General features: G+C 40.7%; 4 protein-coding genes across 7 annotated transcripts in view; 2 read left to right on the plus strand and 2 right to left on the minus strand.

The window, feature by feature from the left end:
- Positions 1-124: 124 nt before the first annotated feature.
- On the minus strand, positions 125-1,336 carry LOC143343255 (uncharacterized). The gene is made up of 2 exons (XM_076767942.1): positions 1,271-1,336; positions 125-651 (listed from the first exon to the last, which is right to left on the minus strand). Exons 1-2 carry the CDS (start codon positions 1,304-1,306, stop codon positions 163-165), a joined length of 525 nt encoding a protein of 174 aa, XP_076624057.1. The 5' UTR covers positions 1,307-1,336; the 3' UTR covers positions 125-162.
- Positions 1,337-1,965: 629 nt separating this feature from the next.
- Positions 1,966-6,879, minus strand: Impe3 (Ecdysone-inducible gene E3). Of its 2 annotated transcripts, none has more exons than XM_076767940.1 (4): positions 6,264-6,879; positions 5,018-5,098; positions 3,380-4,104; positions 1,966-2,748 (listed from the first exon to the last, which is right to left on the minus strand). In XM_076767940.1, exons 1-4 carry the CDS (start codon positions 6,306-6,308, stop codon positions 2,367-2,369), a joined length of 1,233 nt encoding a protein of 410 aa, XP_076624055.1. In that variant the 5' UTR covers positions 6,309-6,879; the 3' UTR covers positions 1,966-2,366. The 2 variants fall into 2 exon arrangements, with proteins under 2 accessions (XP_076624055.1, XP_076624056.1); XM_076767941.1 differs by lacking the exon at positions 6,264-6,879 and adding an exon at positions 5,473-5,580.
- Positions 6,880-7,777: 898 nt separating this feature from the next.
- On the plus strand, positions 7,778-9,802 carry LOC143343674 (uncharacterized). Its single transcript, XM_076768810.1, has 3 exons — positions 7,778-8,674; positions 8,744-8,878; positions 9,360-9,802. Exons 1-3 carry the CDS (start codon positions 8,639-8,641, stop codon positions 9,726-9,728), a joined length of 540 nt encoding a protein of 179 aa, XP_076624925.1. The 5' UTR covers positions 7,778-8,638; the 3' UTR covers positions 9,729-9,802.
- Positions 9,803-12,355: 2,553 nt separating this feature from the next.
- The window catches only part of LOC143343384 (uncharacterized), a 54,114-nt gene continuing 41,028 nt past the window's right edge, over positions 12,356-25,441 (plus strand). For all 3 annotated transcript variants that reach the window (XR_013079956.1, XM_076768236.1, XM_076768237.1), the window contains exons 1-2: positions 12,356-12,752; positions 24,268-24,827. Coding sequence is in view for 2 of the 3 variants with exons in the window: in XM_076768236.1 (XP_076624351.1) it covers positions 24,797-24,827 (31 nt within the window). In the remaining variant the exon portion in view is untranslated. The remainder of the gene's footprint in view (positions 12,753-24,267; positions 24,828-25,441) is intronic.

Here is a 25,441-nt window from a genome sequence, read left to right on the forward strand (position 1 = left end):
TAGAAATTGCATAATTTACGAGCTAGTTGGAAATGTAGGCAAATAATTCGTATACACAAATATTACTGAAAATTAAAACATTATACTTCAACAAAGATGTGATACAACATTCAGGATATCAGTTTTTGTTCTTTAGGATTAAAATTATGGTTCCATTGCTCGCTAATTATTCGTCACTGTATTATTACTGTAAATAGCCCTTGCTAGTTTAGAATAAACGCCATAAGTGATGCCTAGGAGCGATCCTAGCCAATCGACCAGGTGTTTACTTAGCGTAGCGGGAAGTTGAAAACTCGATTTCGGGGTGACGAATTCCACTTCCAGATTCTTGTCTTCCGTCTCGTCTTCCAGTTCAAGGGGTTCCAAACGGTCTAGGGGTTGAATGTCGTTCACCCAGTCGTCGTCCGTCAGCACTAACGTTTTCTCGGTTTGTCGATACTTTAAAGAATCGGCATCTTTGGCTAAAATTTTTTCCACGTTGCTCGTGTTCTCCGGCTTTCGAAACACAAAGTCGTACGTGGCCCGTAATTTGCCCAGGAACCTATCCAATGGTTTCATCTCATTGTTTGCTCGCTGATGGTACTCTATCGCCTCCTGAACTGGAAACAGCTTCGTTATCTGTGGCTTCGATTGTACTCTCGCTACGAAGAGCTGAAAACGATGATCCGTATTCGTGTTAGAAGCTTACACTATTTACAAATTTACTAGTAGTGCATTTATTTCAAATTATCTTCAAATTCGTTCTGGTAAATTGTGTTTGAAATCGAAGTTACTTAATTAGAATATCGTCGTGTTAGATATCGCAGTTCAGCAACCAAGTGTGTTGAAACTAAACGATGGGGGGGATCAGTTTCCTTTTACTTTTCCCTTTGGACTTCTCTACTTCCATTACTCTAATTAGGTGCACCGTCCAGAAATTAATTTCTTGTCGAAATCAGTGGTACATTTACTCGGTCTCGACATTAACTTACCTTTTATAGGGTGCCCCAATTATAATAGATCCTTCTATTTGTCTATGTAAAACATTCCACCTAAATGACCACTTAATTATCTTCTACAATTGCAACGATACAAGATTCTGTATACATAATTTGAATGATCCTCAAAACTTTTCAACTATCAACGCGAAGGATAATTAGGTGATCTGTTTTAGGTGGGACGTTCTGTGTATTATCCAATTTCGTAACGTTGATTTCGGATTGCCTTAGATTCAAATCAAATTAAGTTAATTGAGAATTAGGTAATCTATTTGCAAAAAATTCTTACTTACGCAAAAAAGACCTAGTCCCAGGAAAAGAATCTTCATGTCTCTGACTTGATTATTCCTTCTATTCGAGGCGAACCAAACGACTGAAGGACCCATTGATTTCAAAATCCATTTATACCGCCGTGCGATACAGTGGCGTAAAACCGCGTCGCGACTAATTCATTGGGGCGAGCGTCCTTATTGTTTTCCCTCCACGCCTTTGCTTTCTGGACAAACCATTGACACAGAATTGCTTAACAAAATTGCCATTCGGTGCACGTAACGCTGCTCCGTGGGCTCTGGCAACTCATATTGTCGAAGCAATAAACAATATCGTCCCTCGTTCGAACCGCAGGTCAAGGTAGATTGTGGAAATTTGCGTGGACTTTTCATTGACGCGATTCACCTTTTACTTTTTGATAAATTGTTATTTCTGACAATATCCAAGTTCTCTCTTTACTCGTTGTTACGTAGGAGTACGCAATTATTATTAAAAAAATTTCGTGACTATCATTAGACTCGCTGAAATTTTGGCTTAATTCGTGTATATGTGGCCCTTAGTATATGTCTGCTAGTGGTTTTACCTACCATGAGTCAACTTCATTGTATTCATGATTAATCAAAGTACTGGGAAGCATTGCGGTTCAATGAGTCAACTGTTTAATTAAATTCAGAAACTTTTAATTAGTATTAATTTGATACATGAACGATGTCCTCGGTTATATTTGGCAATCTTCTAATATAGAATTCAAGAGGTTACAATAGTTCGAGACTTTCAAGCCTCCATTTCTGAAATGGAACACTTGTTACATAATAGCTCGTAGAACAAAGCGTAATTCATCCTTCTATAAATTACAAAATCAATACGAAATATAAAATAGACGTGTTGTTATATGCAATGATCATTAGCAACGGGTGCAGTGTGCTTTCTTATTACCTCGATAATTGCACGAATCTCTATACACGTGTCTCTGTAGTACATTATCGAACGCATAAGCTACAGTAGAAGCCTTCCACTCGGAGTAGCTACGTCAACGTCTCTTCCAGAATTCTGAATACCATAAACTGTCGATTAACTATAAATTCAAGACACTATTCTCGAGTTGGAAAACGTTGTCGGTTAGGGTGAATAGCGCAAGGGCAATAAGGGCCTCATTTCCTTGCTGAGGGTACTCGAAGGGTTATCGAGATCCTGAATCGTCTGATTGGTCTTGATCTTAGCGTCGTCTCTGGTGAGTTCGTTTCGCTCGAGGACCTTGTCCAAGATATTCTTCAGCTGCGGTGCGATCCCACCTTCGACCGAGGTCATCAGGGTGTTCAGAACCTCGTCGGAGTAGCCCGTGTATTTGCCATAACCTTGCTTCCTCGCGTCTTTGCTCAGGGAGTCGTAGAGGCTGGCTAGTTGTTGAAGCGTGGCACTCGGCGGCACGTTCGAGCGCCTCAAGTAGCTGGTTAGGCTTGGTCTGGGCACTTGCGTCACCTTCTCGCCAAGACGCGTGAACCTGCAAAGGGACGTCGAGTGTGTCATTAACTATTTAGGTTTCTAGCTTTCTTTTTAGGCCAATTGGTTGTCCGTGACGAATACAAGGACTTTGGGGGGGTCTATCTGGACTTTGACACCGAACTCGACAATTTTTTTTACCGTGTTGGAATATTTCACTTTGATAAAATTAGTATACACGTTTCATTAATATCTTATGATAAATGAAGTTTTATAATGCTAGATAATTATCAAAGAGGACCTAATAGTACACGTTTTGCAGTAGAATGGCTCCATAACGTGCTCACTGTCTCCATACGCAGAAATAAACGTCATTCACACGTCCCAGGAAGTAATAAGCTTTCTGAATCAAAGTTGTCCCATATATGGGTCAAGGACTACCGAGTGAGAACTAGTCTGACATACATGTACGTGCGCGAGGGGACAGTTGACGCGTTGACGCGTATTTGACTAATCCTGATCATCTTTTACCTTCGTAGTATCAATTTGGATTTCTGTAATATTTCTAATGTTTTCAATCTGTCAAATTACCATATTTTAAGTCCATAGTTGAATTAAAAAGACTGAGAATTAACTCCTTCTGACTACCCAGAATCCTAACAAGATTTTACTTTGGTTTCTGGAACCATCACCTGTTCTCGTCGTCCTCGTCCTCCATGATCTCCGTCTTCTCCACGGAGATCGGCGTGGCGCTTTTAGATTCTCCAAGGTACACAGCGTCCTCGTCCAGAAACACGGACGGCGTGGATTTCACGATCTCGTAAACCTCCTGTATAACAGTATCGACGGTGGGCTCTTTCTTCTTCTGTTTAGTCTCGTCGATCGATCCTTGCTGATCCAAGGTGGCATTAGTCGGACCCGACACAGTCGCGTTTGTTTCCGTTATGCTCGGGGTTCTCGCGTCTATAGACATAGAGCTCGACCCTTGATTCTCCTCGGGGATTTCTTGATTCGCTTCTTGGACGCCGTGCACGTCTTCTGGTGCTTCGTAATTCGCCTCCGGTGTCGCATAGTTCAATTCAGGCGTCTCCTCGTTCACCTCCGGTGCCTCCTGATGGACCGAGCTGTCCTCGATTGCCTGGCTCGTTGCGTCCGTCGATTCATTACTAATCTCGCTCGACTTCGTTGAAATTTCCACCCCCTTCGGTACTTCTTCCGCTCTCGATCCGCATTCGGTGTTTTTTCCCCGCGTGCTCGGATTGGTCGTCGTGTCCGTGACGACAGTGGATGCTTCCTGGTCGTCCGTTTGATCGTACGCTGTCTGACACTCGTGCTTTGGGGGGACGGTGCTGGTAGAGCCTTCCAATTTTTCCTCCGATTGGAGGAGCTTCAGTTGTTCCACCGCGTGGAATATTACCTGCGTCGAAATGCATCGTTTTCAGCATCGATTTTAACACTTCCAGTATGGTAGAATTCGATTGGAAAGAGTTTTGGTAGTATACAGGATATTCAGCCATCTCTGGGAAAAAATTTAATGGAAGATTCTAGAGCTCAAAGTAAAACGAAAATCAAGAATACTGATTTGTTAATTGAGGCACCTATACGAATTTTTTTCTCGAAAGTGGATAGGATTTGTGTAGAAATTGTAAATATTTTTGTTGCAAAGGTCCAAGCGAGAATGTCCATGCAATATTGCTTGTAGTCAAGATCGGATAATTTGAGTACTCTCGATGATACGGAGAAGGTTGAGTGGACTAGTGGATTCTGGATCTCAACCCCTTGATCTGGAGTGGCCAAGGGTAGATTATGTACATGCTTGTGATCTCTGGATCTTGATAATATAGGCCAACAGTGCCTCAAGCACGCTAACTAGTAATTACAACTATGTATATGAACTTGATCTTTTGAAAGCATTGTTCGTAACTACGTATTTTATACTTGCACGTTTTGTGTTTCGATATTGAAATAATATTAATATTAAAATTTCACGTGCAAGTTTTGCTTCTTGCTGTAGATGTCGCGAGTGTGATTGTTCGATCAGAGATGTCACCATAATCCTATTACACCAGCTAGGGTCTAATGTCAAATGTGAAGAACTCAGCCTGAAATTTATTCTTCGATCGATCTTTTCCTATCTTTAATTTGTCCCTGCTAACGATACCAGACAGTAATTAAACCACGCTACGTTGGCCTAATGATCAAAGTACTCCCAAGTGCGGAAAGCATTCGACGCTTAATGAAATTGTCGCCGCGCGCGTCGGCGTAAATTGTTCTAAGCAAAAGCAACGAGACGCGCGATTAAGTTCCATTTAATTAAACGCGAGACTTACCTGCATGGCTGCGGGAAGATACGAGTCCGTGTAGACGGGCTTCGAAAAGGCTGGCGGATTCTTAACCACCCCGCCGATGGCCTGAAGCAATGAATTTTAATTAACATTTCAAGGGGGTCCTTTGACTTTATTGTGCGATATAAATAAGAAATTAAATGCAAACTGACGTTAAAAGCGTGGCATAAATGGCTTAGAATGCTCTTAAGGCATGTGCTCTTAAGGTTCTTTTCTCTTATTCTTCATACTGGGTGTATCGAATAATTCGGAGAAGTCGTTTTACAGTTTATGGTAGACAAAAGTTGTAGAGTACTAATGAAGTTTTATTGAGAACGTTAGCATCGTTGCACTTGCAAAAATGGTACGAGGTTAGATTTTGTTCTATAATTTTGAGTGTTCCCTTTATCATTTATCGTCGAATGAGCAGTGTTGTAATCCATCTAAATAGCGCGACGCACCCGGTATGTCGAACGAATTTTCCCGCGAAAGTTTTATGGCTTGTAGCGGGAGTTCGTCCATAGCAATTCGACGCAGCAGTTTCTTTCCCGAGTCCAACCCCAAAGGTGTAATTTAGAGGGATAATTAACACTGTCGGTCACGGGGAAAAGTTTTCTGGTGTCTGAAAATCGTCTCTCACGATTCTTCGAAATGGAGAAACGATACGAGCAGCTTAAACTCGAGCAAAACTTCTTAGAGGGATAATTAAAACGGGGAGGGCTAATTGAGAGACGAGTGAAGAATAAGAAAGATCCTGAGACGAGGCAGATAGTTGGAAACAACGTGAATCAAATGGAGAGACGGACAAAACTAATTTCGATATTAGTCTATCGACGAAACAAATATCACGTTTGAGTAGCCTGTAAAAAAAAGAGATTATGCAAATAAAAAATTAAGAATTTTGTAATTTTTGCGGGTGGGAGGAAATTTAATATGTACGGTTCCGATGGGAAATCGTACAGCATCGAGGCAAATAATGCAAAGCATAAACATTTGAACCTGCGGTTGACAGTAAAATACGGTGACGGTTCTATACGTGTCTGGCTCTGTAGGAGCACGGTTAGTGTTGGAGTAATGAACCATAGAATATTGGCATTTAAAAAACTCATCTCATCTCTGGGTCAGACAAAATGATCATCAAAAATAATTTTCTGTTCGTAGAAGACGACGATTTTTAATACGTTACTAATAATTCGAGAATGTTAATCTTCTACTAACTTCTAAGAAGCTGATATACATAACAGTATCTCACCTCCTGGAGCAAAAGAATGACGAAGAAGCTACAAATCGCCTTCATCCTGGTGCTCGAGTCCCCGACAACTTTGCAATCTTGAACGCTTCGAACAGATCAGCCTCCAAATTGCCTTTTCTCAAAACTTGTCGACTACTCTCTGTCTCAGGTTCGAACGACGAGCGATAAAATGAGAAGGGACACGTTCGAAACTTGGCTCAGACTCTGATGTCCCATCACAGACTCCGGACCGACGAGATCTGTTTAGCCTCGCTTGTGCACGGTTCGCTCGTCGATTCCCAACTGGTCGAAAAGTCGCGTAACCCTCGGATTCCTGGTGTTTTCCTCGACTGGATCGAGATTCGCGGTCAAGCGTCGGGGAAAGACTGGTCTCGAAAAGACACGGTAACGGTTCCGGCTCGTCCTCGGCGTCGCGCGCTTATACTCGACGTGATCGCGTGCGTAAACGAGTAGCACGCAGGAGTGTTAATCGCGCGACAAGGAAGATGGAGAGGCTCGTTCGCGGCCCGTGACGGCTATCGTGACACTTAAATTAAGTTGCGATCGGTATGCCGTGTGCGTCCGTGAACCGAACGACGCTTTTTCCGCTATGCACTCGGCTCGATTCGCGACTCTCCCTGCGACGGATTACGCCTTGGAACTGCTCGAGCGAACCAGACGTTGCTGACGAGGCTAATCCGAGTTTTTCGGGACGTGTTGACTCTCGTCGCGTGGCTCAGGAACGATCATTCACAGAAATTTTGCCTGCTAGCTTGTGGTCGTCAGGTTTCACGAGAGCAATATTGCTTTTCAACGATTGAACCGATCGAATGTTTGTTAGGATAAGTCTTGGAGTATAGGATGTTGTCTTGAAAGTCTAAATGGTTGTTCAGAAAGACCTGCTTTGGTTGAATTATTGCCCGGTGTTTTCTGTGGCCTTTGTCTATTGTCTTAGAAGTGATCTTCTGAACTACTGTGTGAGATTCTGGTCTTTTTGACGATCTTCAAATTTGAAAGCACCAATATATCGACGTCTATCTTTTTCCTAATCCGTGACCATGTTTATTCGATCGATGTTGGTATGACATTGGCAGTGTTGTCTAAAGCAGTGCTGTCCGACGTAAGCTCTTAAGCTTAGAGAGCCTCCCCCACTCTGTCTCCATTATCATACTAGAGGAACGCAGTCTCACGTCTCGTTGTGTGTGAGTGTGTGTTTAGGTCTTGTACAAAGGTAATGCAGCAGGTGAAGGTAGACAAGATGAATCTGTTCTAAGACGTCTTTCGATCGTCAGTGATTTTTTATTCATTTTTTGCCTAGCAGTTTAGCCTAAGTTTAGGTATTGAGCGAATCGTATTCATCAGACCATAGTTGCGCTTCCCACGTCGACGACAGTGTTGATTGAATTAATAATTAATCTGGTAGTATTGTCCAAGATGCCCTACGGCTACCCGATTGTTGTTGCAGCTGCATCAAGTTCTGATATACTCTGGCTCATAATCGTTCCCTGGTTAAATTTACAATCTTTCCTGTATTAGAGTCGCGTATGTACTGTATTAGATAACTGTACGTAGACTCGCGTAACTGTACATTATTTAAACACGCATTCTTCGATGGAGTGTATCATTTTCTCGAAGCTGATCTGTCACAATATTCTTTCTGCTTCGTTGGTCGTTCAGAATTCACGGGATCGTAATTTATTCGAAGACCGTCGCGAGGCATTCGTAAAATGCAATTCGACAGAAGCTAAGAAACGGGTTTTTAAAAGAGAGAAACAAAATTGCAGCGATCAAGTGGCCCAAGAACGTGATCGGGACTTTCGTTCTTGGGAGATTGCGACCTTGCACAAGGCCATCGTGACGATTTCACGAGCGAGACGAGAGAAAAAGAACGATACATAACACGGAGACCACACCTTCAAGGCAATTCGGTTATAGAACTCGATTGAATATAATCGAAGAAAAGGTCGACCGGTTCTCGGATCGTTTCGAGAGAACTGTATTCTCGTTCGATACAGTTCTCGTTTGTGAACGATTGGACAGTGATAGTAATTGTTCGTTGATTGTCCTATAACTTCGATACCTACAGCTTGATTATGAGTTTAATTACCGTGAAAATGGTAAAATTGAGCCAATAGAGTTTTGGAATCGATAAAAGATATTCGCCACGAATAGCTTTGTTACGTTATTACGCATACCAGCAGAATGGACGTATAATTTGGCAATTTTGGTCTTATCGGCGACGTATGAGGGTGCCCTCATGCGATAACAGACGCCTTAAGCGTTTATATATTGAACGCACTGCTTCAACGGCAGTTCACGCAGTCGAGGAAGTCACTGAAACGTGTTTTTAAAAATTTTTAAACTCTGTGCTACTGTAAGAATACGCTCCGAGCACGATGGTGTTGAAGTCAGTTCTACTGACCATGTTGATGGTAAGTGTACTCCCTTGAATCCATTAAAACAAATTCAATGGTATTACAAAAATAAATTTTAATATTCAGGTGTCTGAAATGTGTGCAAATCCAATTCAGTCGCACGACGATTCGAACAAGATCGATGATCGAACGCGGACGGAGGTGACGACAGTGGATCAAGAATTTATTACATCAGTTTTGGACGCTGCATCGAGCCAAAGCGTAAGACCGTGAAAAATATTTCCGTCTTGTTATTCGCATTCCGTAAATAGAATCCCATACCTAACTCATTCTGACACTGCACCATAAAACGAACGTATAACAAAGTTTCTTGTAGGTTCTATGCATGCCGTTATGGGCCTCTTAACGTCTGCAAATGGTACTTCCTATTGTTCTCAACTTAGGTCTGGGTTAACTCACACCTAGAAAACGAAAAATACTTCTACAGTAGTTTCTGATTTCCTGATCCAACTTTTACTGTTTCAGAACAAGATAAAAATCACCAGCCCGCTTTCAAGTGAACTGGTGATTCCTGTTTTCTCATTTTATACTTTGAATAGAGTTTAAAACCAAATTTGTAACCGTTTACCCCGCTGGCAAGTAACGGAATCCTTGTTCACTTTGGCTAGAGATAGAGTTACCACCCCGCTTTGAAGCGAAGTGGTGTTGTTGCTTGAAAGCGAACATTGCTATCAATTTGCAGACAAGCAGTTCCTCCACTGTGAAATCAGGCCCGTTCGCGTGGTTCCTGACGCCTCTGACGCAAAACCTTCAATTTTCTCCGCAATCATTCTTGCGGGATCGCATCGTCCAACTGAAGGAGACGCTGAACAATCTGGGCGTGCAATCGCGCGAGGATACAAAGGGCAAGCAACTATCCAGCGCGAACGGATTGCTTCAGATTGCTGGGGCGGGCGACTCAGGATTTTACACGAACAGACTGGAGCCAGCCGGGTTTTTCGGCGGGAATGGCTGGCTCGCGAACAAGGGCGGAATCCTCGGTGGCCCCGGGGCGATTCTCTCGACAGGCAGCATTCTCACGGATTACCCTACGCCGTACAGGAGGAAGTAGAAACGAAACTACGGTTGATGCTTCGTCGAGAATAGGGCGAAATCCTTGGAGATATCGGAGAATTTTGTTATCGAGCACGGCGGGGGGGAGGGCTGGTAAGAGGATAGCCTTTCGCGCAGCAAATGGAAAATCCGTGACGTCATGTATTGGCGGTGCTATTAGATCTTTTCCTTGTAAAATTACAGAAAGATGGCATCCGGTTTTCGCGTTGGCATCGGGAAATTGTGTTTGATTCGTGGGAGGACTGTACGAGGTTTCTATGGAATTACGGGGAAAGCGGTGTATTGGGTTTCTTTAACGTTGTAACAGAGTTGAATTTCATTTTTGTGATGTTACGGGAAAGTGGTATTGGATATTTATAATAATTCCTTTCTTGCGAAGCTATAAAATAATTGTATTTCTGAAATTTTAAACAAACCAGATATTAAATTCCCTGTTATTTCCAATATATTACGCAAGATTGTTTTAATATTCCTTTGGTTCGACTCGAATAAAATTATCGATGATGAGAGGATACGTATTTCCCTGTCGCTGGTGTATCAGGAAATCGTATCATGTTTCTGAGATAATTCATGAATATATAAGAATGTAGCATTCAGTTTCTGTGATATTATGAGAATCTGGTTAAATCTGGTTTAGTTTCATTACTGACAAATATTATTAGCTTCGACGGTAATTATCTTCCTTGCGGTATTAAGTTTCGTTACGAAACGAGTTCTAGGGTTACGATCGTAATATTCTAGGGGTTATAATATTTATTTAGAACGCGTCGAACAAAAGTTGCCCGTAAGCCACGCAAAACGAAAGCGAAATTTCGACTTTTTTTTCTGTCTGTCACGCTTGCGGACCGTAATGGCTGCCGTAATTCTCCGAAAATTGTTACGACCCTCGCGGAGGTGCACGCGGGTATCAAAGTTTTAACGAGCTGTCTGTAGCTTTCTGGTTTCAAACTGTAGTACGTGCCGCAGAATGTACACGCACCACGGTGCTGCTGGATTTTCTCTAGCATGAATTGTTATGAGATGGAATGTATCGCGGAAAACACGCAGCGCTGCGGAGGATGAATTCTCTGCAGCGGGTCGGCTATTGGAAAATGAAATAACATCAGACTTCCTCTTCGTTGGTAATACTCACAATTTACAGGAACGCTCTGTAAATGCGAGACCGGTACGTTTCGAAGGGAATATCGTTTCCGTCAAATTGAAATTCGACGTAATTAATCAACCCCGGAAATCCCTCTGTCGCATTGCAATTAAGATCGATTATCGATTGCCCACGTTGTGGCAGGATAAAAATATACATATATGGAATTTTCACGGTATATTTGCAGTACAATCTTATTTACTATGTGTTACTTCTATTGTTTACTGTTTTCGGGAGATTTTCTTACCCCTATAATTGTTTCTCTAATAAAATTAATACCTCGGATACGACGTAGTATTCTACATGACAAAGCTTGTCATTTAAATTTTGAAACAATGTCGAACGGTGAAGTCACGTTTTAAAATCGATCGTAATTTCCGGAGGATTTAAATTGCTCGAGATTTTTTTACGAGACGTTAGTACCGTGATTTAATAAAATTTCTGTCCAAGCGCGAGCAACAGCTTGAGCTTAAAGTCGTAGGCATCAATCGATAAACTACACTAGGAGAGATGGAACACGGTTGAGGTCATAAACGTCCATTCTTGTCCATAGTTTAAACTCAGTCAGTCGTCCAAGTTCGCTAAGTTGCTCGCCGCGCGGGAAAGCCCGTCAAAATCTGACAAATATCGGCGCGTTGAGGCCAAGTATGCGCGCATACAACGTGCTCCGGCATAATGGCCCGGAAGTTTTACTCGGCAAGGTCTGTTTCGCTACTCTCGGCCTTTAGGAAGACGTTACCGGATTAGCTGCATTACGTACTGAACTGAAGACGCCCCTGCCTTGTCATTATCACTCGGCGTTAGGGTCAAATTATATAATCAACTTAGAACTTGGGAGGCTGAGTTTCGCTTACGTAGGCTGTTTTTCGTTTACTATTGTCCACAGAGTACACTTCTTGAAATAATTAGTGCCTTAAAATCTCCCTCGCTCTTCCCTGGAACGCCAATAGTTTTAAATGTTTAATCAAAGTAATGAAGTTTCAAGAGGTCCCAATCGTTACAAGATTCGGTGGTCAAGAGGTGACAAGGATCGAGATATAAAATTTCATCTTGGAGTAATCATTAATTTCCAAGATATTAATAAATACAGAAGGCTAAAATTTTATATGTGAAATAGGGGCCTTTCGGAGCTACAACCAAACAGCATTTAGTTTTTTTTAGCGTTCGTCGACCGATATCAGATACTCGTTGAAGCGTCTACTGCAAAACGAAGTTCACCCCTTCGTTCGAATAAAATTGCATTCCAATAAATTTTTATTAGAACGATAATTCCGAGAATTTATTCGAATGACGGGCAGCGTCGGAGGCTTGCCCCGACACTCGACCTCATCTCGGTGGACCCAGATGGGGTCAGAAATTCAACGACACCGCGTTATCTATCGCAGCCCTCTACGATTTTGGGGAAGGGGGTGCGAGCGCGTTGGTGGGGGATGGAATAAAACGATTCAGCGTCTGGGGCGGCAGTCGAGGCTCCTCCAGTCGAGCGAGCGCCACGGCCGCGAATAGTTAACGGTTTGTCGGTGAAAAGAGACGCGCGATCGAGCAACGCGTGCGTGCGGTAACTGTCGAAAGTATAACAAAATAAGGGTGGTGAGGGGGTGATCGAGCGACAGCGTCTCGTCGGTTCGAACGTTTCGATTGGAAGTTTTCCGTGGTTTCGCGACGCGAGTGTATTATTTTTTTTTTATTTTTCTTCTGTCGCGCGGCGTCCCCTTCGAATCGAAACTGGGTTGATCGACCGCGTCGCTGGGACGATTCCTTTCCCTTTCGACGCGAGAGGAGACTCGATTCGTTCACCGGAGATAGCAAGGATGATTGGCCAAGGGGAAAAGAGATACAGAAGAGAGAAAGACGACCGCGTGTTGTTTCTTGTTTAACCGCGTAAGTCGAGCGAAAGTATGTAAGCTTGCGTTCCCGAGATGTTTCGTCCGTGTTTTCTGTTTGTTATTGTTTTCGACTGGCCACGTTGCCACGTGCGCACACGTCGCGTACGCTGTTGAAACGAAACGATATTTTGATTCTCACTGTTCCGGGAATGAATTGATTTTGCGTTTTGTTTGGATAGAAATATTCGAGCTTCAGGGGCTCACGGTCGAATTTGGTTGCATCTGAGCTTGATTATTTGCGCGATTCTGATTGCGCTCTCTGTTGTGACAGGCTGTCGACATTATAAACGTTCTATGGAATTGAAAGGGCAGGTATGAGGTCAGTCAGTGTTATCATGTGTTTTAAAACGTAAATTTGATTAAAATATAATAGCAGTCGTAATGCAGTAGTAACTGTGTATTACAGGGGTTGTGAATCTAGTTTGAAAAGCATGGGTATTTGCTTCTTTGTCTGATCGTTCAGTCTCGTTATAAATTTCGTTTAACTTAAAAATTTTCAATGAATATATGTATGTATCATTCTATTTTAAGGGCACCAAGTAAATTTAAATTAACAGAAGTTGTACTGAAATATTCATTGTTACAGCTGTCAGACAATCAATAATAAGTTTTGTTTTGTAAAGGGAAAACTTCTTTGAAGATGGGTAAAGTAAAACAAGCAGAAAAGACTACTAGAGAGATCAATATCGTGTTAGAAGTTTCTCTGCGGAGGAAAATGAAACTGTAACTCATTCAGAAAGTTAATATTCCAACGTAGCATTTTTTCGAACATAAATCTTTCAATAATAATACTTCTTCACTATATCGAACGCGTGAATATTGAAAAATTAGAATCGAACGTAATGGAACAATTTATAGGAAACGTTATACGTTTAGTTGCAGCTGTATTAACGTAACCTTGAATGGGTTAGGAGTAGAATATTTTGAATCATAAAGTAAACGTAGATCTGTCCACCTTTTCTTAAGACCATGTGTAGCTCCAGGTTAACAAGTTCTCTTGTGTCTTGGAGACGGTAAATCCTTTGGACAAACTGTTCTAGAGCCTGAGGTATGTTTGAAGGTTTCACAGTGCCAAACAGAATCTTTATACGTGCAAAAATACGCGCGTAGGTGGCGTAAAGGTATTTAACTTGGTCACGTAAAGATTGAATACTGCGCTGAACATTTTGCTGATGCTTAAATACAGTTTTACCAGAAATTCGAGCAACGTGTTCCGGGTAACTTGGTCTTCGCAGTCGTCAAAATAATATTTTCCAAAAGATTTCCCCGTGGTCCTGTTTATTAAAGAAAGTTCCGTATTTTCCTGGTTTCGTTGGAATTTATTTATTACATGGTTCGTCCAGTACATCGTCCGTTTCGAGTTTTACAAAATGCAGTATATGACAAACAAAAAACGGGCTCTATCGATTGGTTTTTCGATTCGTTTTTGCGCGTCTGATAGGAGAAACAGATTCTTTTGTTTGAGTACAACCGGCAGATAGCATAGATTTAATTAAAATCTGCTTCCTATGGAAACTGTACAAACAATTTCACTATTTGTATTGATAAACAGTTTCTATTCTAGCAGGAAGTATTCTTTACAGAGGAAGGTCGATTTCCCGGTTTAATGCATCGACTATCAAAAATGCAATTTTATTTTCCCCCCATTGTCGGTGATAGCTCGTTCAAACAACAATATGGAATACAATATTTGTAGAACAAGGTTTATCTTTCGAGAAAATTGATTTTTAAAATCGCATGGAAATGCGTGTGCACCAAAATGGCGTCTGGGTGATTCGCATCGCGGAACGTCACTGGTACTTTCGTTACATTTTCGTGTTTTTTTTACCAGCGATTAATTGATTAATTTGATTAATTTGTTGATGTAAATTTTACAGACGGGTCATCTATTTTCGAAATGATGTTTCTCCGTAACAAAGCGTTTCGCGAAAAATTTTATTCCACGTATTCGACGGGCAGGAGAGATAAATATTATTCTTTCGCCGAATGTTAAATTTTGCTCCTCTGTGCATTGATAAAGTTAACATTACCCTCAGCGATAGCTTCGCTTTCGAATGTTGTTTAAAACTATGCCGGCGGAGTGCTTCGGGCTACAGATACCTGGAACTCGTGCTCAAACCTCTAATCTGCCCTGCTTCCGGTTCGTACACGATAACTTTTATGAAACGAGGCGTACCGAGAAACTGAAATCTCTCCTCTGTCACAGTGCATAAAAGAATTCTTTCTCCATTGAATTTTAGCGACCTCGCGTCTGCCCGTTCTTTTGCTCGGATTTATTCGAGAGAAAAAATTAAGAATATATTTTACCTTCAATTCGTGCAAAGAGGATTTTTAATTTTTGCTAGATTTCAGTTTTCACGTTAGGGCTTAAAGTTGACAGTACTTTGTGGTTCATTAATTTCTACCGAAGATGAAACCACTTTTATCGTGAAAGTTAAAAGTAATCAAATATCGTTCATCAAAGTCTCGATTTTGTCCTTCGAAAGTTCTTAATAATTTTTCCCCCGTGTTGCTCCGCTGGCGCGAAATTCCTTTCGAAGCTTTCGTTAAACGATCGAGTAAAGTATGCATATGCTATTCAACAATTTTACAAGTAATGACAGTATTTTAAAGCTTCAATAAAAATTTTAGTGGAGACTGTTTTAATGGAGAACATTTTAAAATAACATCAAATTGGAAAGATGATATACAGCATAGGTATTTCGTATGATTTTTTGTTTTATTTTCGTTTTGATGATTTTACAAACAGTTTTCGTTTTATAAATATCATTCGTTCCCGCGCTGTAGTTCTAACGAATATTTTTGTTTACTATCCGTCCCCGAATTCAATATTCTGCCTACGCGTTGTACCTCTATGCCAAACAGTTTTTATTTGTAACGATACGACGATGGTTGTGTCCATGTTGGTGGTAAACAGTACACTTGGATTTTGTGGTCATCCTCGGGATAATTATTTTCTTTCTAGAAAACATGCTTTTCGGTTTGATCACGAACCCATTGGCTGTTTCGTGCCATCAATCAGATCCACTCCTATATATGACCGGTTTTATTACAAAGTGATATATCATGTTAGAGACACCGAAAGGGAAAATAAATAGAACTGTAAGAGATTCTCGAGATGGATGCGATCCCCTTCGAAGGCCAGCAATCTCTAAGGTCAACTGGAAACAGTTCTTTAGTTACACAAATAAAAACTTTATGGAGGGAAGGGTAAATTGCGAGTGAATTTTCTACTCGATCGTCAAATATTACGAAATAATTATTCTGGCGACTTGCCTTGTGTATCTGACCAAGTTATTCGTTGTACGGTTTCCTTGCACATGTTTGAAAACGTTTCCCAATCTCTGTATAATGAAAAATGGCTTTTTCAGTCCGTACCAAGGGTTTGCGTTTCGTTATCGATTATTATCGACTGCTTTACCCTAACTGTGGTACATTGAAAACAAAGTAGAACGTATATCGTGAGAATTCCAGTCCTGTACGACTTTGTGATACTAGAGTGCACATAAATTTTTCTAAATCCTAACCGTGGCTCTTATTCCCTGCTGAAGACGATAAAGAAAACAGCACGAGTTGTGTCGTGACATTTAAATCTTCCAAGTTTTCTCCCGGACGGTATCTTTTATTCAAATCTACGATAGGAACGTGTACATAAATTTATTCGGGAGAGCCAATAAAGATCGGTCGGTACGTTCTTTGGTCGGTGAAAAATTGCCTGTTCGTGACTTGTTTCGCTGTCCGAGAGTAGTCCATTCAATTATAAAAGAAGGTCCCTAAACGCTTGACCTTCGAACGTGCATATCCGGTGGGCTTATCGAGTCGCGGACGACCTTGCATGGATGAAACTACTAGCTTGAAGAATCCTCCAAGCTACTCCAGTCCTCGTTTTGTCTTCTATTGCTCGATCGGGGGACAGTCACCTTTCAACGCGATATCGCGTGTTCTTCCATTGCGCTTACGTCACCAGACAGGCCTCCTGGCTTTTGTTTTGACATTTGCCACGGCGAATAAAGCTCCCGTCTTGACGTAATTCATTGATAATTGAACACTATTCGATCGACTTGCCCCCCACGGCGCGCCGCCTATCGCTTCGTATTTGCTAATCTATCTCGTCGAACGATACGCACAGCTGTGAGGTTATACTCGATTGGTAAATAACTAGCAATAGTAATTCGAAACTAGATAGTCCTTGCAGTATTTCATCACTTTCAAACTATCCATATTTAATTTCAATGACTCTGCCAGTTTGTGTTTTATATTCCAATTGGGAATAGAATTTCTCTACCGTATAAATTTAAAAATGTTCATTTAGTATCGTGTTACGCGTTTTTGTGTAAATATTATTGGAATCGGTGTGCAGCAGTTCGTTTGCAGCGTTGACGCTGCTGCACGATCGCGTCTGCTTGTTAGAGTAATTAAATCTCGCAAGAAATCCTTCGCACTCTGATTATCCCCGGGCAGTAAACAGACGAGAAGTTCACAAGCACGGAACTAACGCATAATCCAATAATTAAACCGCTTTAATTGCTAAATTAACAATACCCCGTCGGTTTACGAGTACAGGCGACGGGGATTTCGATCGAGATCAGAAACAATTTCTACTCCGATCATGCGTGCACTTTATTGACATTATCGGAACACAGCAGAACCTCTGTTGTACTCCTCTTAATAATATTTTATTAACCGTCGGAATACTAGGTTAACGGCGTATAAAGACAATTTGACTATTCGTAGTCTTAGACTAAAAGTTTTGCGCGTTCGTTCAATTGTCGGCAATCAGAATCAGAAAGTCTCTACATTTTGGGAAAAGCGCAGGATATACAGGGTGTTTCGGCCACCACCAGAGAGCTTCCAAAAATGAGAGTGGTCAAGGTTCGGGTGTGAGTCAGGATGAACGAAGGAAAGGAATTTGAGATGCTTTGGAGTTTTATGTGAAGAGGATATACGTGTAAATATGATGATACATACTGGCATGCAACACCTCGATTATTGCAGGATTTTGGGCTTGAAACTTTTTTAATAATCGAGGGACCTAATCTAATGTTTCATAGCAGTCTATTCGTTCTACTAGGTCCACGTTTACTCGTTGTTATCGATATATTTTATTTAATATTCGTAGTAGAAAACTTTCGTCGGTAGAATTTTTGTCCAATCCTTAGTTTAATTCCTGTAGCGTGCGTGGCTTAGAAATATTAGTCTTCTTGTTGAACTGAATGGTTTCGTGCTTAGTTTGCGATGAGTATCGTTCGAAAAATACGAGCCTGAGGACACAACAGATTGTCGAAGTGAACCGTGAGACAGGAAAGCGGTGAAAGATGAAAGTACACGGGCTGTCCTTGGCGAGAGACAGGGCCTATCGATTTTCTTAAGACATCTTATTCGTTGGATGAACTGTGTACGCGATTACAGGAACAGGAAAACATTCCTCGTTCAACGTAGCCCGGTTTCGTTCACCGTTTATTATTTTTTGATGCTAGAAAAGCAGCAACATCCCCTTCGTAAACATCGCAACAGTTTACAACGTTGTTACACGTTTGGTCTGTAACTTCGTAATCGTGTACGGTCTCTCAACTTGCGCTATAAATTTTATTCCTGATTCGTAGTACGCGTTTGCAACTCGCAACCGGGTCACCGATTTGTCATTCTAATAGTATTTCATTGGCATTTATCAACCTTATTCAGCAAATATTGGGTTGTCAGACGAGCTTCGGTCACATTGCAAACTTATCGTGCAAGTACTTTTCCATAAATACATATGCACGTGTTACGTAGAATTATTGCTATTCTTAATTAAACACTTGATATGTTACGAAATATTCTAAATAGAAAATTTCTCATTTTTATCCCAAGAAAGGTAACTTAAAAGAAACGGATAAGTTGTTTGTGAATTGTAAGATTTAAAAAATGGTTATTCGATTCATCGATCAATTTAAATAATTGTCCGTAAATTGTAGTTGAAAAATTTAATTAATAGCTTCTTCGTAAAAGAGAAAAGAAACACACTCGTTGAATTTTAATTTCAAGCTCTCTGTAAATCGAGTGAACGGTGGGTAGGTGCGCACGCAGTTGCGCAATAATTTTTTTAGAATGAAATACAGATGTTTTTTTCATCGTACACGTGGAAACGAGAGTCCACGACGAGCAAGGTAGAAGCTAACTTCCGTCGGAGAATCTAATTTCATTTTTGTGCCACACTGCACGTGTAGCCTCGTAACTGCCTCCGATTTGCGCATCCAACGGCATTAAAATTCATGAAAATCTCAAGTGCGCCGTTCGTCGTCCTTATGTATTCGACGAAGGAAATGCAAACAAATAAATTCTTCTTTTTCCCGCTAGCGAAGCTCGCTTTGCTTGTAAACTTCCACGTCGAAGCACACAAAAGAAGGTGCCACATTTGCCTCGTATTTTTACGTTATTCGCGTGTTCGCAGCCGTTATGATGTGCGTACGTTTTCATAGACGTCGGATAGAAAACGTTGGTCCACTGAGTTCGCGACGATCCCTTCATCACGATACTCTTTTACCATATACGACTTGTTGAAAACATGAAAATATTTTGCTTTCTCAATCACAAGCTTGGTGATCTTCAGGGGGGAAAAATTTGTAATTTTAAATCTTGAAGATATGAAATAATGTTTTAGATTTTTATAAAGAAGTGTTGTTCGATTTTGTCACTTGAAAGGGAGTCTTAGTATAACAGTTGGTCTCTAGAAAACTTGTCCATACTATCACAACTGTGATCGAGTCACCTCCAATCAGCTTGCACATCCATCTTCGTTGAAACTAGTTGGATGTTGAGCGTGTCTTCAGGTTCGTGGTTGAATGGAAAAGTTTTTATGAACTGTGAAAAATATGGAATACGAGAGACAAGCCAAACCTGGAAGCTGAGATGATGAACAAGTGGAAAAAGGGGGGTGGGGAGGTTGATGCATAGAGATGTTCGCGATTCTAGAAACGAATGGAGAAAATGGTGGGATGTAAAAAGGGACAGACACGACGGAAAGTGTTACAGACGGAAACATCCTTTGTTTTTCTGGCTCGCTGTTAGCTTGTCGGCTTTGCAGCGCTGCAATTTGTGGAGATTTAGCTTGGCGATTTAGAAATTGCGTTCCCTTGATCTGTTTCCTAGTTATTAGGACGATTAGAATTGTAAAAGATCTAGAAAGATTGTAAAGATATAGAAGCTATAAGAATTGCAATAGAATAGACTATCTGTCTATTTTGGAAGTTAGTGCTATTTGTATTTCCGATGAGAGTTTGAATTTTGAATTAGATTTGTAAATTGTATTTTCAACAAATTTCCGTTGCACAAGGGTGAAATTGATTTTCTCCAGTGGAACGTACAATCAATTTGCTTACAGATCGATCGAGAACGTTTTATTGTCAGAGTTATTTCGCTGTTAGTATTAACAAATTCCGGATAGTATTTTAATCAAGAGTTCCTCGTACCGTGAATTTGGAAGATTTAATTTTCTTTAATTATACGTGCGGCTGCATTGAGTCAGCAATTTCATGCCCGTTCCGTTGCACCTGCATAATGGCCTCTCATGCGGGAATTATAAAAGAAATTAACTCGCAAAAAAAAAAAAAAAAAATGAAAGAGAAACGCGTTCTATTTCGAGCATAGCCAGCCTCCCTGGAAACTTGAGTTTAACCATTTCGGTTGTAGTAATGATTCTCGGGGTAATATTTTATTTTGTAAACGGTGGATATATTAGAAGAAGTACCACGATTGGCCTAAAAGTATTAAATCCGTGGGTCGTGCAATAGTGCTTCGTGCTAACAGTCAAGAGATATACAGGCAAACATTGTTCAGACACGGTCTTCCTTTGTCAACGACTGAATGAAACCTGTGTCATTTTCCTCTGTCTCCGCTCTGAAGCGACGCATGTTGCGACATATTCTCCATTAGAGCATGCTCGCTAGGGGATTCCAATAAGAGAGGGCACGCTCTCACGGGCTTCCTAAACGTCACGAAGACAATAGAACCGGAGGGATGCTGAACTGTCGGTGTTAGTTGTCGCTTTAACACGAGCGTCGTTACCCCGTCGACGATGGTCTAAACGCCATATTGCGCCCGGCGTTTATGCCCGAGCTTTTCATTGTATTCCGAGTTACGATAGTACCCGCTTATCTGACCGAATTTTTACCCCGGATTCAGAGCACGGTAGCTGAGAATAGTTCTATTCTCGAGAGAACATTGGCCAATTCGTTGACGCTATTTTCGCGAGGATATAATTGATACGATCATTAAATTCACAAGCAACGTTACGCAAAATTTCCGTAAGCGCTTACACGCGGTGACTCGAAAGGTGCAGTACAATCTAAAAGAAGCACAATATCGAGTTTTCCATTCTCTGTGGAAAGTTTTACGAGGCCTTCTCTGTTGTCCCCAAGGCAAAGGATATAGGTATCTCTCAGGATTAAGCTGCGAGCCAAAGGCAAGAGACAAGCGTCGCCGATGGTAGTTGAGCGGCAACCACCCTATTTTCCAGCTTTTCTATCTATTCTTACAAGTTACGTACACGGTTAGCGTATTCCTTCGAGCTTTCGTATTCTGCGAACGTTCGCCAGGCTTTTCCGTAAATTCAGGCGAGCTTAACGTGAACCGCGAAAAGCTCGATAAATATACCGAACGTCACGATATACTTGACACCAAAAGCTTTTCGGGTGGTCCGGCGTGTGACATGATCTTGAGAAAATACAATAAAGACATATGTACGGTAATACCCTCTTTCAAGTGACAATTTATTACCTTTGGATTCAGGTAACAGAGTTACATCCACAACCCTCTCGATTGTTTTTATTTATTTTAACGTCATCAATTTATAAAAGTGTAGTGAATGGATTTGTAAAGTTTTCTCGATGAAAATGAGTCAAAACACGATCATATTTGGGCAGTATTCATAGTTTTAGTTAGATACGGTCGAGGGTTTTTCAAAAATGGATTTGAATTTAGTTAAGAATCGACTGGAACGAGGTCGTATTTGGATTCGTTATAATCTGTACAATTTTACTCAAAATCGAACCTGATCTTCAGAGGAGAATGTAGAACTTAAGTATAAAGTTTCGTTGAAATCTATTCAGCTGTTCAAACGCAGTCACGTTGACAGACAAACACAACATTCTCGATTGCAGTACTTTCCTTCTGTATAGGTCAGAAAGTAAGAAGCTGAGATGTCGTAGGTAGCTTGGGAATTGGATATTGCTTCGTTTCTTTGCATTAAATGGCTTAATAATACGATCTTTTACAATCTTACGTGCACTTTCTGGGTATAAAAATTTTTATAGGTTATAGTCTGAGCAAGGCAATATTGTGGATTATCTAAACTATATCGAGGTCTAACAAAAATAAATGTCGATTCTATTAACGAGACCGAACAAAGTCGTACTTTAATCTGAAACAGGTGCTTTAACAAGTGTGGCCTTAATTTTATTTAATCATTTAATAACTCTAACGCTGACAACTTTTTTATTACTGAAAAGTTACGTGGTTACCGACAAGAAGCTAGTATCGATAAAATTTTGTTTTCTGCTGCTTTATTAAAAGTTTATACATGACGTTTTCGATGTTAATTAAATTTTACATGCTTCTGAATGCGTTGGTTTTGTGTTTGGTTTCGGATTTTTATTATTACGTTATTCCGATTGCTGACATAGTACTATGAAAAGATTTTTATAAAAAATGGAATGAAAGCACATAGATAATGGTTCAAAGCATTCCAGGTATCGAATACATTTCGCGGTATCTATAAATTTTATGCGATACGAGAGCGTGTCTCGCTTTTACGATGGTATTTTCGAAAGCCGTGGAAAGCCGATATAAAATCGCATAATGCAGCTGCGCTATTTCGACTTATACGCGTATAATATTTATTATCTGATACACGTCATTAATAAATAAAAGAACACGTTTCATATAGCGAACATTGAGGAAATATTTCATCTTTAATTCGAAAATATTTTCTTAATACCTTCTTGTTCTTTGTCGACGAACATATTCATTAATTCCATCGATTGATTAATCGGAGTATTATTGAAATGACAACAATATAATTGAAATTTAAGGTTATACGATTCGTATTAAACATTTAATTTATTTGATCGTCAATATGAAAATTTAAATTATATATTTCAATCTGTATCGTCGAATGTAAAAAAAAAAAAAAAAAATCGCTGCAGTTGGAAACAATAAACTGCATGTTTTATCCGCAGTATGGCAGATACCGTTACTGAACAAGTAATAAGATATCTCGCGTATCCAGGATTTACTTTACCAAGTGAACTGAAAGCTTCTCCAATTTTACGCGACACCACTTCGGTGTCAGTTCTCAGAAATATGCACGGTGTACTGAAATATCACGATAAATGGCGAGCTCTCTCCGTAAAATACATTTTCAAAATATTTCTCTGTACCATCTATTCGTACTTGTACGCAGTCCACATAACGGTCAAATGATAAAATATTGAAAACACGATGATGACGCAGAGTACCATTGCTGTGAAAGACGTTAAAAATTTTAAAGATCGAGTTTTGAATGGATCAAAGGAACGGAAAATGAAAGAGAAAAATTTGTTTGAGAAATATTGGTAAATAAACCACTCATCAATATTCGCCTACCATGAACGATGAAATTATTAATAACATGTGAATCTTCGATGTTATTTTGAGGGCTGTACGAAGCCACAATATTGCCTTTGTCTTGTAATTATGGAGCAACAACTAATTTCAACGTAGTAACGTGTATCCAAATCTATTTTGTGAACCACGTAACAATCCTTTTATTAATTTGTAACTACTTACATCGATCGTTTCCAATCAACATTAAGTACATCTTGATGTGTGTGCCTTGTATCGTATGGCATAAACTCCAACAGATTCGCCTTATCCCTTCGACGTACACGTCGAATGAACCAAATACCTGAAATTCCTTCGTGATAGAACGTTCCGTTTATGGTCCTGTGCCCTTTGACCGAACCCAACCAAGGATACGCAGAATTATTGTGGCACGGTTTCGATGGTATCCATGATTTATTAATATGGGATACACGAAGAAGTAGCTTCACGCGTTAGACATTAATCTATCTCCTTGGTGAATGGGTGGATCAACAGTTTCCTATTCGTGCTCATAAGATCTTGCTTATTTAGCTGTAGCTAACTTTTCAAGCTCGAATTCTCGATTGATTCGATTAACACGATTTCAAATCTTATAGAGTGCTCCATTTGAGTCAGAGTTCTCAGGTTAGAGGTTTCGAAAATCCTATTCTTGTTCTTCGATTCTATTATTCGTTGAGTGAGGGCTGGTGTCTGCTTGAAATCTTGGCATGATTCTGGTATAATTGCTACTCTTCCCTCGTATACTTAAATTTTCGAGAAGGTGAATGCATCTACCTTATTAAACTCGTTATACTCTTCCCTGAAACGTTCGGTATCCCATAAGTATTAATCAATAGATCGAACCACTCGAATCGACAGTTGAAATATTAAAGTCCCACGTTCTCGGCCCACAGGTTCGGCGGAGGACGCTCCTCGGAGGATTCGTCGGGTCGAAAATAAATCGGGCAGGGCAATCGGGGAAAATCGAGCCTGGAATACTCGACGGAGAGGGGTAATTTCTCGGTACGATGGCTAGGTAGGGCTCACAGGCGCCACGGGTTCGAGACGATCGATGGAAATCGCGATTTATTTACCGTTCTGCTCGTCCCTGGGCCGCACGAACGTTTTGACGTTTGATAACACGATTCGTCAGCCGGGAAACGACGTTAATTATGGCTCGAGACGGACGTCCAATCCTGGACGCTCGAGCCCACCGTCTAACGAGCGGGAAGAAAGCTCGACGAGCGAAGGTGACCGTGTAGAAATCGAAATCGACCTGGTAATTGGATACTCGTGATTTAGAGGTGTCGTGTCACGCGAAACGGCTTGATAATCGACGCTCGACCGATCCATGAAGTGCCTGGGGTTCAGGATCAGATAGTGTTGCGTTTACTGTATCGGTTGCTGCTACAGCGAGGGACCATTGGGAACACGAACATCGAAATGAAGCTGGGAGATAATATGACCATGGAAGGTTAGTGTGATTAATTTACTTAGTAACACCCTTCCTTCGAGACGATTTGTAGCATATTCTCGACCCCCGATAGTCCCAAAGTTGAGATCTGTTTGCAGTTGTTCGATCAAGTGTCTTCAAACTACTCTTTGTTCATAGAGATACGTGGTATGCTAGGTGTAGATACGTTTGCTTGGAATGTTTCATTGTTAGAGTAGTGAAACATGAGCTAATCTTGTATTACTAGAGTAGCCTAAGACGTTCCACGTTGTTGTTTTGAAGCGTCTATGTTGAGACTGGTCAGCAGTTGAACTTAATGCGGTGCTGGGAACTTACTTTGTTTCGTAATCCAACATACCATAAATGCAGTTGTTCGTTTAGCTACTGTGTGATTTTTAAATTGAGGATGTGGTAATTTATTTGATCTTAGAAGATTAATCTGTGCGTGAGACTTGTACAATATTTGTTCTATTTAGAGCGTAATGATTACGAATATAAATTGGCTTAAATATAATCTAATTTAGTTTCATAACCGTTTATGGTCTAGGTCGACGACGGAAATGTGTTCTTTATTTCGGTGATCGGTGAACCTTCACCTGTTTCGTTGTCTTATCAGATACGGTGACGTTGAATGT

Source organism: Colletes latitarsis, chromosome 7 (assembly GCF_051014445.1).
Source record: "Colletes latitarsis isolate SP2378_abdomen chromosome 7, iyColLati1, whole genome shotgun sequence".
NCBI classification, from domain to species: domain Eukaryota; kingdom Metazoa; phylum Arthropoda; class Insecta; order Hymenoptera; family Colletidae; genus Colletes; species Colletes latitarsis.